The sequence below is a fragment of the Gallus gallus genome, chromosome 4 (assembly GCF_016699485.2).
Source record: "Gallus gallus isolate bGalGal1 chromosome 4, bGalGal1.mat.broiler.GRCg7b, whole genome shotgun sequence".
NCBI lineage: Eukaryota > Metazoa > Chordata > Aves > Galliformes > Phasianidae > Gallus > Gallus gallus.
The window spans coordinates 8048530-8062856 of NC_052535.1; the positions used below are offsets into that span (position 1 = coordinate 8048530).

Below are 14327 nucleotides of genomic sequence, written 5' to 3' on the forward strand. Positions count from 1 at the left end.
TGTCAAATCAACAACATGTGAATGGGCCATTACTATTTTCCTCTTGATGTTGTCCATGTTAACCCCGTTACTTTTTTTTTTTTTTTTTTAAGAAATGCATGCCAATCATACAAATTAAAGTTCAGTAAGTATATCCTTCTCCAAGGCAAAATTCTGAAATAGGAAACATAACTGAATATTTGGTTTTTTTATGCACACTCTTCTCTCCTTCCAGTGCTTCTGTAACAGTCACAGATCTGAAATTTCCCTTTGGAGTCTGAGCTGGGCAGAGATATCCCCAGGTCAGGGACTGTGCCAATGCGGGAATAGCACAGCCACTGCATCAGGCTCAGACAGCTTGCTCTGCTTCACCAAAGCCCATATATTTTCCGGGAGAGTATTCACACTTGATGTTAACATTCTAGTTGTAAAACAGGTAGATTCTTTAACTTACCATAGTGTATGTGTGTGCCACCTTCAGGAGCTCTGTGCAGCCCTGAGCATCCCCAAAGGAGCGGATCCCCAGGCAGTTGGAAGGATGGAGCTGCTTCATGAGGAAGTTGCAGCATACCTCAATGACCTGGGATAGCTGGAGAAGACAAGCTGCAGCTAGCAAACTTTCTATAGTGTCTTCCTTTAACTCTAGAATACCTGTGCAGTTTGCATGTAGGGAAAAAATACAAGTTTTTGGTCATTTTCTTTGTAACTTTATTTACTTGAAATCTTCCCACTCCCTACGTTTTCTGTTCCTGCAAAAAGAAATTGAAAAGGGGCCTGTGATTCACAGGTTCATTTTCCTTTTATGCTGAAGAAGTCTTTAAACACATCTTAAGAGACTTAAAGGATTTGGTGGATTTTGAATAAAATTACTGGAACATTTTTACTGAAACTTTAACACTATCAGATGTGATTTTACTTGAAAAAAATAAAAAGAAATAAAGACAAAGAAGGGATTAGACAAAAACCTTTCCCAAAATTCACATGTGGATTTCTGAAAAAATGTATCATAAATTTGTATTACGCATGAGAACTTCAGTATCAATAGCTAGGAAATGCTAACAGTAAATGCTTGCAGGAAACCTGATTTCCTCCTTTATCTATGGAATGATTATATGATGTGAGACTTTTTTATGTTCATAAACAGTCTGGAAGGTGTTTATTTAATTAGATTTTCCATTCTTATGCTCAGTAAATACTTTGATTCCCTAGTTGATATCCAGCATTAAAATGCTATTCTGGAAAAAAGGAATTGAGTCAGGTAAACTGAAAGAGATGAAATTTAATTAGGTGGGATGATTTTTAGATACATGCGGATAATAAGCAGCCCACCACCTCACTTCTTTGCATTCGTTCTAATCCATTTCCTTGGGTAATTTATGTTTATTCAGTGCCTTATGCATGCTATGCAGCATTCCCTCCTGCCCGTGTTTATCCTCGTTTGTACCCACAAGCACATAAAGGGTCTATTTTGTGTATAGAAACTTTTGTTTCCAATTTGAATTTCAGATGGCTTATCTTTCTTGAGACTTGTCTCTTTACGCAACAGTCAAGATTTATGAAGTACCTGACCTAGCAAGCAAAGAAGTCTTCTGTTTTTGACATTAATGATAATACCATTATATTAATTTCACTGGAGTCTTTGTTTTAATTTAATCTTTTATTATTCTAATCCCTTTTTAAATTATGAGTATTATACAAATACTGATACATACCTATGGTACGTCTTCCAGCCTCCCTGTCTTGATATGTAAATTGTGCTATTCCATTCTCAAAAGCTAGCTAGGAATGTCCTGTGCGGCATATCAGCTGAGAAGGACACACTGAATATAGGTGCAAACTGAGGAGATGGATCAGTTTATCAGCAAATGTTCATAAATTCAGAAAGCTGTTTTTCTGTTTGGTTTAGTGTTAGTACTTTGTGGAGAAGTAATTTTCTCCTTTCAAGAGCTGAGCATGTTTTGCCACAGAACTTCACAGCTTGGAAGAGGAAAGGGCTTTGTATTTTAGTTTTCTGGCTGGGGTGGCTGCCATCTTCCTGAGTAGCTTGCTAAATACCAGAACGTACAAACATCCAGAATCAGCTGCACACGTTTGAATGATCTGGATATTTCTGATTGTGATATATAGTATGTAGCAGTTATGTTCTGCCTCACTTTACCCTGCTTGGTGTAGTGCTCATAAAAAGGATTTCACAGTTCTCTGAGTTGGTCTGCTTAGCTATTTCGTTCAACTCTTTGGGGTCCAACAATGTAGGGTTACATTCTGAAAACTGAGGGAAAGAAAGCAGGAGATACATATCTACGTAGTAGATGTGGGTGATGGAGGACTTACCTGTGTAGGCATAACGCACCAGAGCCTTCAGCGCATCTGGGTCTACTCCCTCCATCTTGATCTCCTCTTGTTTTGCTTCACGTACATCATTAGTGAACATTGCAGCAAAATAATCAGACACTGCACTGAGAACCAACCTTGAAATAGAAGCATTTTAGGAGGACTGCAAATTACTTCATAATATTCTTAGCAAGCATGAAATTCAATAATACTATGTAGTAAATTGTGTGTGCGTTAGTCTTTACCGTAGGATTTGAATCACATAGTAGTGAGTAGTAAAGTTGAAAGGGTAATTAGTAGCCTACTTCTGCAGTAACTGATCATTTATAACCAGGCAGGGTAGGCATACATTACACTAGCATTTGAAAATGTCAGGATTTGAAGCCATATAAACCCAAGTGGGGCAGGTACCTGTGAGCCGGAATCTTCTGGTCTCCAACTATGAGAAGCACATCGCACAGCTGTTTCTGCTGCAGATAATTTTCCATTTTGCGGAAAGTTTGCTCTGCGTGGTTCGTAGAGTGGAAGTACTCCTCAGAGCCATTGGTGTTCATGCCAAGCAGTGAGCTGCTGGTCGTAGACAGCCTGCAGTGAAAGAGCTCATGCAAGGACTGCAGCCTTACAAGTTCTGATTATGCTCTTTACGTAAATTTTGTTCAAAAGGCATTACAGAAGCATTTAAAATTATAAAAGCTCTAATCATTCTGGTCTTGCTATGCCTTCTTACATTTGTTTTTGTTTGGTATCTGCAAGTTTTCATTTGTAAGACTGCCTATAAATTCTAAGGTCAAGGAAGAAAAGATTATTGTGGTCAGGTGGTGCTACTGAGTTTTCTGCTTCCTACCCATCTCGTGTCCAGGATGCACTATGATAAATGCCACTCACAGACAGAACATGCAAGTAACAACCTGTTCTACCTAAAATAGCTTATGGAATGAAAGTTTGTGTATAATCTTTCTTTAGGTCTTATTTCTGTTTCCTTCACACTTCGTATATTATAATTACTGTACGAAATGGGAATGAATCAGAAGACAATCTGACAACTGACATATAATTCTAGGCAAATTACTGACCCAAAAACTGATGAAATTAGTACATTCTATTGCCTTTACAACCTGTAACAAACTCATTCCTTGCCTTTTCAAGGAAACGTGTGTTATTCTTCCCACTACAAAACTCTCTTAGATGTCCCACTTATAAATACTCATAAAAACTATTTATATATTTTTTTTTTAGACATCATTCCTTACTGCCTTCTAATACGGATCATCTTGCAGATTGCAATATTGTTGATACTTTCTTAGAAAAGCTTTTATTTTTCACCTTACTTGTGTAAGATAGCAGTGCATTTCTTTATATACATCTGTATCGTAAATGCTACAATCTGCAGCCCTATTTTTTTACTTATTCTAGACATTTATAGATAATGGTTTCTCAGCTTATAATATCATTCTAGTTACAATATCTCAGCTTATAATATCATATACTGTTAAAACTGAAGCACCTGGTTGTTTTATTTTTTTCAACTGCAAGGCCAGCAGAAGCTTGTCTTTGATACTGGCAGTGCATATCCATAAGCACAGCAGAGATAAAATCTCTTCATGAAATTAACCAGAATGTTAGATTATGCTCAAAATTGAACATTTAGCTCAGAAAAATACAGAAATAAAAGTAAGTAAATCAGTAGGATAATCAGAAATTATAAATAAATTAGATCATTTGTTTTCAAAGATTGTGCATAATTAAATACTTAAATGGAATTCAAGGGGAACAAGTAAAATTTATATGTAATCTGGGATTGTGACAGAGTAGAGTTTTTTGTTTCCTCCACATTACAGAAAAGTTATGGAACGTCAGTGCTTTTCGGACTGATATGGAGCAAAATCAGAGTTGGTATGACTGCTGTATGTCCAGGTTTCTTTAGATCTTTTTTCTGTCTTAAAATCCATCAATATGAAAATCTTCAGATTTTTGTATCAGATTTGTCTAACCTCCAGTCCACTTGCCAACATGGCATCTTTGGGGTACTGCTATTTCAAAAGCCCTCGGGTCCAAGTGCACGTGATACCTTTCCAATGCACTAAGAACTGAGGCCCAGATCTGCCAGACTCACTGGATATGTATCGTTGATGGTCTGCACAAACACATTATTTCTGGTGTAACTGAGGTATGTCACTCCTGAATTGTGTGTGTGTGTGTGTATGTGTGTGTGTCACCTGAGGAACTGAAAAGCCAATGCATCTCAAACCCTCAGATGTGTAAATATACATGCGTATTTCTCTCGGGGTAAACTCAGATTATATTGCTATTTATGAACGTATTAAGACTTACCAAATCAATGTAATAAACTATTTTTCTTTTGAAGCTCTTTGCTACATGTCAAGTGCATTTTCTTTTTTTTTCTCTTAAGAAAAAGGGGCAAATCAAGTTCACCTATAACATGTATCCTTTGTAGTTTACAGCTTACAAAAATTAATTTGTCTCAGTTTAATGACTATATCTTTTGTTTGTTTTTCTTCAGTGCTTCATTGAAAATGAAAAAGCTGAAAAATTAGATTATATACTCATTAGTTTTGCATGAACTACTTGATGCCAACTTCATACTCTGTAACATTCTTGTTTTGCTATTTATCTCTTAAGCTTTCTTTCACACTTCAAACATTTTTTATTCCAAGCATATTTTGTTTCAGACTCATTATATCCATTTTAAGTACTGTATTTTAATATGTATTACATTGCTCTTATCCTTAATGTGTCAGAATTCAGCCAGAGTAATACTCGTTCATCCCTACTGCAAATGCACGGTACCAGTTTCTTGAAATTAGTAATTTCCAATGGAGTGTATGCATTTGTGAGTAGAGCAGTCATTTTCAAGCAGTAAAGATTTAAAAAGAGACTTAGAGTCCAATCATTTTATTCAGTTCTGGGTACTTTTTTCTCTTTCTATCTCCTAGACTGTCCTTTAATTGCAGCAGAAATAACACCAACCATATAATTATTTTAAAAAACTAAGGTCTTCAGAGTTTGAGGAGTACTAGAAGGTTAAAAAAAAAAAGCCCTGGCTAACTTTGTAAATATAATTCTACAGTTGCTGGTTTATTTTCAGCAGCTGATTCAAAATGGTAAGTATAGTATTATATGGAGGGGATAAATTAAATTCTGGGATATTTCTATATTTCCTTCTGTCTATGACTATTACTGATATGCAGACAACTCAAATATAGCACTTCAAAATTTAATTCTAGTGAGGAAAAATGTAGTGAACTTTAAGAAGACAGAGGTTGAAGTACCTTGAAGAAGGAAGTTGGGAAAAATATCAGTAAGTCTGATGCTTCCATGTTGAAGTAAAATCAAGGATGCTGCAGACTGCAGTACAAAGATAGGCAAGCTCGCTGCAGATGTGTTAACTTGAATATATCTATCTGTCACGTCTTGTTCCATGAGAACACAACACATTAAGAGATCTCACAGTTCATGTAAACCTACTCAGAACCATGCAGTAGATGGAGAATTACTAGTTTTCTATAAAATGTGTATGAGTCTGGACAAAAAGATATCTGAAGTATATTGAGTATAACATTTCCAGAAGTACATTAGCCTTGTGATGCCCAAGTAGTTTTCAATTAGTCAGAAGGGAAAATTACTAAAAAACTGTTATGAAGAATCAGAACCATGACTAGCCTAATGCTGCCTTTGTGATAGTGTTGACTAGGATGCTGAGATGTGTTAACACCATTAGCACTAGTATTAAGAACTTAAGATCTCAGATTAGCCTGGCAAGAGCACAGGTAAATCTGTACTTAAATGATTTCAAAGTTGCTGAGCTGCACAAATTTCATCTTAGGTAGAGAGCCAAGTGAAATAATTTAAGAGTTTTCCCATAAGGACTTGTGAAGGATAGTGAAAACATGGTGCTCTTGTTAAGAAAGAAAGAAAGAAACACAAAATATTCGAGCAGACCTTATAAGCTGAAAACCTGAAAAAGTAATCAAAAAATGTTAAGTATCTAGATGACAACAAGGAAATAAATTCCAGCCAGCATGTCTGTTCAGAACAAATCATGTCATAGTAATTTTTTTTTTTTTTTTTTTTTTTTATGACAAGATAACAAAGCTTACTGGGAGAAAAGAATTAGATGTCAGAAGTCATCTTGACTTTTGGATGACTTCTGACAGTATTTCACATGACGTTTTCAAAATCAAGCTAGGATGGCGTCTTAAGTGTAATAAATAGATAGCAACAACTTGTATAGGTACTTAAATTATTTCTAAGGCAGAAGATGTTCTCAATGCACTGCAGTTGAACTCTGCATCTGATGCTGCTCCATATTTTCATTACAGACCGGTATACAATAGAAATAGGGTATAATCATCACATCATTAGATGATAGCAAGTTGATAAATCTTAGGGAACAGAATTTAAATAGAAAGTGCTATGTTTGCCCTCAACTTTTTTGACCTTTGGGCAAATTTGTACTTTTCAAAGACCTGCTCATACTTGCATGTGAGTAATTACCTGTATGAACTACAAGATAAGAAGACGGTTAAGGTAACAGCTAGATTGTAATGAATCCCAAACAAGATCTTACTTGGAGGTGGTGATGTGGAGGGAAAATTTAATCTTTCCTTTGGTCAGGGGAATGGATGTGACAAGTTTTGTGCTTGATTCCAGGCCTGTTCTCTACAATTCTTTAAATTGTTGAATTATATTAAAATCATTTTTTGTCTTCATAAAGTACTCTTCATTAATCAACACAGCATTCTCCATTAATCAGTTCATAAATGATAAATTCACTTTTCATCTTTATTTAATTATAACATGATAAAACATAAATGCTATTTAATTGCCATGTCCTTTTTAAACTCAGTGTGATCTTAAGTGCCTCATTAATTGTGCCTGTGGCCAAAAAAACAGAAAGAAAAAAAAAAAACCCTTAATGATTAGGAAGCTTAGAAGCATAATGTTGCATGAAAACCAGATAACGAAATGCATATTTTGATTTGTTGTTCTTGATAAAGCTATTATTTATATTTTTATAGAGATCACTCTTGTGTTGGATATCTGTTGAATGGTCCTAATTATTTTTCTTCTTATATATATGAAGTTCAGTTCAGCCAACAGTTCAGTCATCACTGTTACTTACAGGTTGTTATTTTGGACCTCCGAGCTGTAGTTCACCCCATCCATAACAGCAAACTAGATAGCAGTTAGAGACATTGCTAGGAGATATTAGGCATCCTAAGCCTTTATCGCAGCTAAGAACATCAGTGGGACTTCGACTCTGAGGTTTATTGGATGTGCTTTAGCAGTGACAAGGTGTCAGACAAAACTGCAACTTCATCAACTCAGTTTGTTTGTGCAGCAATATTTACAGTGCAACTCATCTTTTTTTTTTTTTTTTCTTCCTCCTCTGATTTGTTTGTGCTTATTCGAGAAAACTGCAGAAAACTGCAGTCAGCCCCCACATAGGCAGACTCTCCCCCGTGCAGCTGCTTGAGCTCTGACCCTCTGTTGAGAGGTGTCGTGGAACTGGAGGTTGAGATGCTATCTCCTTACGCCAAATCGTAGGTCCCCTGCATCAGTTGGCTGAGATATGAAGAAAAATATTTCTATTAGAAAGCCATTTCTGAACACAGCATATAATAATGATAAAGTTGATGCACTTGTACTAATTGCTGGCTGACAGTGTGCAATTGGTAGTTGTCCTAACGTCTACCTTAATATTTAATATTTCCTAATAGTTCTACTGCAGCTGTCTCCTTTCCTATATGTTGTTGGTAAATATTACATCTAAATATTGTGCAAAAAGTTGTGGATCAAAAACTATGATCTGAAAGTGTATGGAACATTAACATGCAGTGGAATAACAAAATAACTGTAGCAAAGGAAGAAGTAAACAACCAAAATATACAATTAGTGAGGTGAAAAGAGAGAGTGCTAACTTCTATTGAAAGTTCTTACTGACAATCCCTTCAGAACTTGGAGATCTGCAAAACAGCCTATCTTAACAATTTCTTTTTGCAATTTTTAACAGAAACCACTTTTTTCAGTTGGCATTAGTTAAAATAACTTCATGATTCATAACAAAATGAATTGAGACTAGGTTATTTAAATTATCCTGTGAATGGGAAGCATGCTTTTGGTGGGGTAATTCCACTGGAAAACAGACCCCAACTAAACTGGAGAGCACCTCAGCACTTTGCAGGCCTTTATGATGGTGTCAGCTGTGTCCCCAGCGTCATTTCACATTACAGAGAGGGCTCGATCCAAACAGTCTCCCCACTAAGCTGTTTTCCTTTAGAAATTGTATATTTCTTTTTTTAACAAATGGTGGATGTTAGTTGTAAAATTATTTTCCTGCTCACTGCAGTGCTGATTGTTCTTATTGGCATGTGTACTCCCTCAGACAATCTTATGCTTCTGGGAAGACAATTTGTTGAAAGCTTCATGCATTCCATTATTGGCATCTTGTGTCTTCAGTGGAGATTTATGTTTGCAATTTGTTCTATGAGTAAGAAATGGGGTATTTGTGTGTACACAGTAAATAGTTTTCAGAATTTTGTACTGTGTAAAAGCACAATAAGATTTGATTCGTTGGTCTTACCATTGTCTTTGATTGGACAACAACATTCCGTGAATTATTTTTAACTGCTCAAGGCAAACATTTAAAAATTTCACTAATAAATGCTTGTTTGAGAGTCAGTGTGTATAATAGCTTGTTCTTGACTCTTGGAGCTCAGTTTTGAAAATTGTTCAGTAACTTTTTTGCAGAACTGTTCAGAAATTTTGAGAGACACTAAAATGAGGCACCAACTGGCCTCCCATTCTGTTATGTCAGCAGGACATGTTGGGAAGGCTGTGGATGGGGCGGTTGCCTTCTGTGGATTCACACTTCATGCCCCAGGCTGCCTTCCCAATGGGACACTGCGGGAGTGCAGCCCCCTGGGAGTGCCGCAGCAATGAGTGCAATACCTGTAGGCTGAACATGGGAGTTTCTAGTGAGCCAGTGCACACTGCTCAAATCACTGAAAGGACTGTAGGAGCAAAATTCAGCAGCTGTTTCTTCAGATTCTTGGTGGCCATGCAGTGTAACCAGAGACTTTTATCACAGTGACGTGTTAGTGTTAACATTTGCAACGTAGTAGGGATTTTCAAATTAAATAATGGCTTTCTTCCTGATTCAGAATAATCTGAATATGAAATTTTACTACAAATTTTATAATGGCATGAGATGCATTCATAAAAATTGGGACTCCTCTAATATCTAATCAGTCTGGAGAGTGCACTAGCTGTAAATCCCTGTCTTTTATTATAATAGATATCTATCTGTATTTAATGATGAAGTGAGTGTTTCAGACAAATCATTTAAACTAATGCTATCTCAAATCATCATTCAGAATGATCCTCCAAAAGAATTAACACTATTCATTTCCATTGTGTAATGGAGAACAACTAAGTGAAATGTTTCAGTCAAAAATACGGGAGCATTTATATTTTACCATATAAAAACTTACCTTCATTCCGATTTTAAACAAAATATTTTAGATAATGTGTTTTTCCTAAGACAGATAAGAAAGTCATTGTTCGTAAATATTTAGCATGTAAGAAAAAATATAAATTATGTGGAATGTTTTGTTGCCTTAATGCGCACTCAAAGACTACAAAAAGAATTCTGAAATCATCACTGCGATAACACGATTTCTAACTCAACATTGATATTATAAGATTATGTTGGTGAAAATTAAACCTCTTTGAAGGAGAAATTCAGTGAGGTTACTTACTCCTTGCTCAACTTTCATGTAGCTAGTGATAATATGTTTAGGTAATTTAATAGCATCTTCTTAAAGAACAAAAAATGCTGCAACTAAAAGACATTATCACAAGTTGTCAAAATGTGCAAAATGAACACTAATGACTAAATGCTGAATGTGGCATTTTTATGTAGAGGACAAAAAAACACAAACAAGCTAAGGTCAACAAATTTTACTTAAACCCAATCATGGTTATTGCCAGATGAAACTAATTAGTTCCATGATTCTTACTTCATTAAACATGTTTCGGAGAGACTTCTGATGAGAGACCATGTGGAGGAGAAGGCCTGTTTATGTGCTCGATTCAGTTTTGAATTCACTGTAATTCTAAGTGAACAGTGTAAGGAAGCATTACTTTAAACAGCTAACTAGTAATTGAGATACATATTGAATTCCTCTGAAGAGGAAGTCAGAGGCACATCTGGCACATCTATGGCATCTCATGGGAGCTTCATACTGAGCAACTTTATTGGCATAGTGTAGCACTGAGCCAAACTAAATTTCTTTTATAGATGAGTCTGGCATCCTTAAGTGAATGAAAAAACAAATGAGGACAAAAAATTAGTGCTGACTTACAACCTAGTTCTTTTCTGTGATTTTCTCACTGCTTCATTGTGTTCTAATTGAACAGTCTGGCTCCTTCATGATTTTGAGGCTGTAACTTCACAGGAACCTGTCTTAACATTGCCCATAAATCCACTGTGACAAGATTTATCAAGAGACTGAGTTGGCTGTACCGCCAGGTGATTTTACTAGGTCAAGCATTTCATAGAGAGAGATCAAAAATCCATCCTAAGCCATGGTACTGGGATGTAGGATAGTGGGGTTTCTTTAAAAGTAATCACACAGAAGGGAATTTCTGTCCTTGCATGTAGTTTTCTGTAAACTGGGTGACTAGCTAGATAGACTGAAAGTAATCTTCAGTAATGTCCCCCGTGAGAGTTAAAATTGTGACTCAGAACAAGCATTTCAATCTTTAAATGCTTATAACAAGTATTATGCTAACTGATATGTAGGTATGGTTGATTTAAAGCTCTTCATGCAATCTTAGTTCAGTGGTTACATGTTTTGAATTACAGTTCATGACTCAGAGAAGCAGCACAGAATTATTTAGTGTACTGGACAAATTAGAGGATTTTCTTTAGAACACTCTGGCATGATGTCCAAAATAACTGGTGGTTTTACTGCATCAATGAAATTACTTTGTAACAAGAATCAATTTCTACCTCTTTCCTAACTAGTCTAAACCAAGTTTGGTGGTATTAAGGTTATACAAATGACTGACCTTTATTAAGGTCACTCGGAGCCCGAAACTTTAGTCACACACAAGCACTAGGTCACTGGAAGAACAGTAACTCAGGCCATAACAAAACAAGGATTCAAAACCCAGAAGGGAGCACTGTAGCTATGGATTTATATTTTTGCTTCTTTCCTTTTAAAACTCCATGCGTATTTCTCTTATTGTTGACTCCCTGTATCATCTCTCTATCTGACCACCTGGCAGGAGGAGAAAGACATTTGTCTGGATCTTGGAAGTTTGTCCAGGTGCTTTGCCTTAGTTTGGAGCTGTATTTGTGTAGTTAATGCACACCTTGGAACAAGTGCTAGTGGAAGCAATCTGAGCTCTCCTGTCTGCTCAACAGAAACGCAGCTGAGTCCCTGGTCATGGTAGACTGTGTCTGCTTTCTAGGCTATCACCTAGCTGAGGACTAAAGAGGTAAAGGGAGCATGCCCAACATTGTTGCAGTAAAGCCTGCTCGGCTGCGGCAATAAAGCAGATTATTTGATGTGTCTGGGCAAGTCAAGTCTGCCCAGGGGTCAAAAGGGTGGGTCAGAAATGGCGTCACCAGACTTACCTCTTGTGTTTTCCCTGCATGTATGGCACAGGCAAATCTTTTGCCTGCATAGCATGCTATCTGTATGTGAACTCAAATGGATCACAACTGAAGGTAATATTTCAATAAACATCCTCCGTTTGGAAACAGAGGTTTCTAATTACAAAGCTTTTTCTTTAACACAGTGATCATGGAAGAACTGGAAAAAAAACTAACTCCCCCTAAAAACACAGAACATGACTAAGATTAAATTACTGAGATATTTTTGTCTGAATGTGTGTATGTGTGCTTCTCTATTTCCTCGTGTTCTGAAATGGTGTGACAAGGAGACACAGAGCTTTCCTGGGCATCTGTGCTAAATGAACACTGTAGAAGAGGTTTCCCTGGCAACGCAAACCATATGTAATAGCTCAAAATAGCTTTTCTCCGGCTCCTAGGATTTCTTAGTGGTTTGCTTATGATTTCCATTTAAATCAAGGTATGTTTTCACTGTTCAAAAAGGTTCATTTTCTCAACTTCTATTAAAATGAACAGGCTTTGAAAATGCTTGTCTTGCAAGAGTGCCTCCCTTCCTCTTGACTTCTAATTAATTAGGTAAACTCAAGCATAGCAAATGGTGACAGCGGCTCTCCACTTTGTCAAATGTATTCCTTTTGTGTTTGCTGTTCAAAACATTCTATTATAACTATGCTGGTGGTCACTATCGCTGGTTGCAACAGGAAACGTCTAGTTAAAGTAGTAGCTTGACTTTTGTGATATTATAATCATGGGAGCTATATATGTTATGTGGTATTATCATGAGAATTACATAGTGTAATGCATCAGTTGTAATGTACACATTTAAAGTTTGCATGTTACTAGCAGGTTTTAGGCAAATTATAGTGCTTGAAAACACTGATCAGTTCTTACTATGTTCATAAGAAAATAGGTATTCAAGGTTATCTTTAATATGAACAAGCAGTGGTACCAAGAGGCTAAATTGTTTCCCTGCATTTATGTAAGAAGCAAATCTGAGATGGAATCAGTGGATGTTGATTTTGAGTTCCTAGCACAGCTACTCATAACGTCATACATTTTACAAGTTAGAAGCAGACTTGGAGAGCATGCATTTGGTTAAATCAATTGTTGGTACTTGGGAAAGTATCTTGTCCAACCAGAGAAAGATTGAGGGATCATTCTTTTCTAATTAAAGTTTATTTAGCCTAAGTATGTTTTAGCTGATAAAATAATGAAGAAAACAATTGACAGTGTTCTGTTTTAGGCTGTTTCATTTCTAAGTAAGGTATCCTTGTGTATCTGTGCCTTATTTCTTGACAAAATGCTTTTAAAGCGAAGTCATTTAAATACCATATCATATATTCTAACTTCACATGCATATGACATCTACAAGGTCCTTTACATGCTTTTAGTTATCTTTCTGCCTGTGAGTAGAAGACAAAACTTTAGTGAATTATCCTGATTCATCATATAAAATGAAAACAGTTACTAGAAGGAAGTGTAAGATGATTTATACTAGTAATTAGTGGACAGACAGAATTGTTGGAAAGATCCAGGCCACAAGTTCTTGTTCTATCTATTTTAATTAGCTTTGAATTGAATTTTGACTATTAAGCATTTCCTTGGAAAAGGGAGAGGAGGAGCACTGAGAGATTTGTCAGAGCTGAGTGGTGGAGTCTGGGGGTAGAGTCACTGATGTGAGCCCTCATTACACACACAGGAAGAAACTTTTAGAGTGTTTTTTTTTAAAGATTTTTGAGTTTACTCCCTATACTCCCTTTAAGTTCATTTTGTACATCTGTACTTCAACATTTCTGTATTTATTTATCTTGCATACCTACAGATATTATACACAAGGCATAGTCTTTATTATATCACCCAATATGGTTATTCTTAAAATATAGTATCATTATTTTCTTTTAGCTGAATGAATCGGTATGCACTGGGCTAACTCTAGCTGATTTGCTGCAACAAACAAATCTCTATTTCTTTAACTGTGAAAGATTTAGTAATGTTCCTTATGACAGTATTGCAAATATATTTTTGTGTGTGTGCCTGAGTTGTTTGCTTTGAACTATGAAAATAAATTGTTCATTTTTTTTACATTTCTGTCTATAATGTTCAAATCAAGCAAACTCCTCCTTTTCCAAGAATGCTTCAATAGTCATACAATTTCCTATTGATTTCACAGTTGCACATGTTCAGTATGTCTGTAGAACATGCTCTGCATTGGTCACATGTGTTTAATCATCTCCTTAACTTTTTCTGGAGACATTAGGAAGAGACTTTAAGAGCAGTAATAAGTCTTTAAGAAGTAATTTAGCAGCTGTCTTTGCTGAGAGCAGGCTGCATGGAGAAGAAATGAGTAGATAAT

The 14327-nt window shown here is 36.1% G+C and overlaps 1 protein-coding gene and 1 long non-coding RNA gene across 2 annotated transcripts in view; one reads left to right on the forward strand and one right to left on the reverse strand.

Moving 5' to 3' along the window:
• Positions 1-14327, forward strand: part of LOC107052057 — a 229947-nt gene that overhangs the window by 17192 nt on the left and 198428 nt on the right. The gene's annotated exons all lie outside the window — the stretch shown is intronic.
• KLHL4 (kelch like family member 4) overlaps positions 1-14327 on the reverse strand; it is a 34627-nt gene that overhangs the window by 13937 nt on the left and 6363 nt on the right. The window contains exons 2-4 of the mRNA XM_420250.8: positions 2722-2895; positions 2311-2447; positions 434-630 (exon numbers count right to left, since the gene is read on the reverse strand). Of these exons, the coding sequence (XP_420250.2) occupies positions 434-630; positions 2311-2447; positions 2722-2895 (508 nt within the window). The remainder of the gene's footprint in view (positions 1-433; positions 631-2310; positions 2448-2721; positions 2896-14327) is intronic.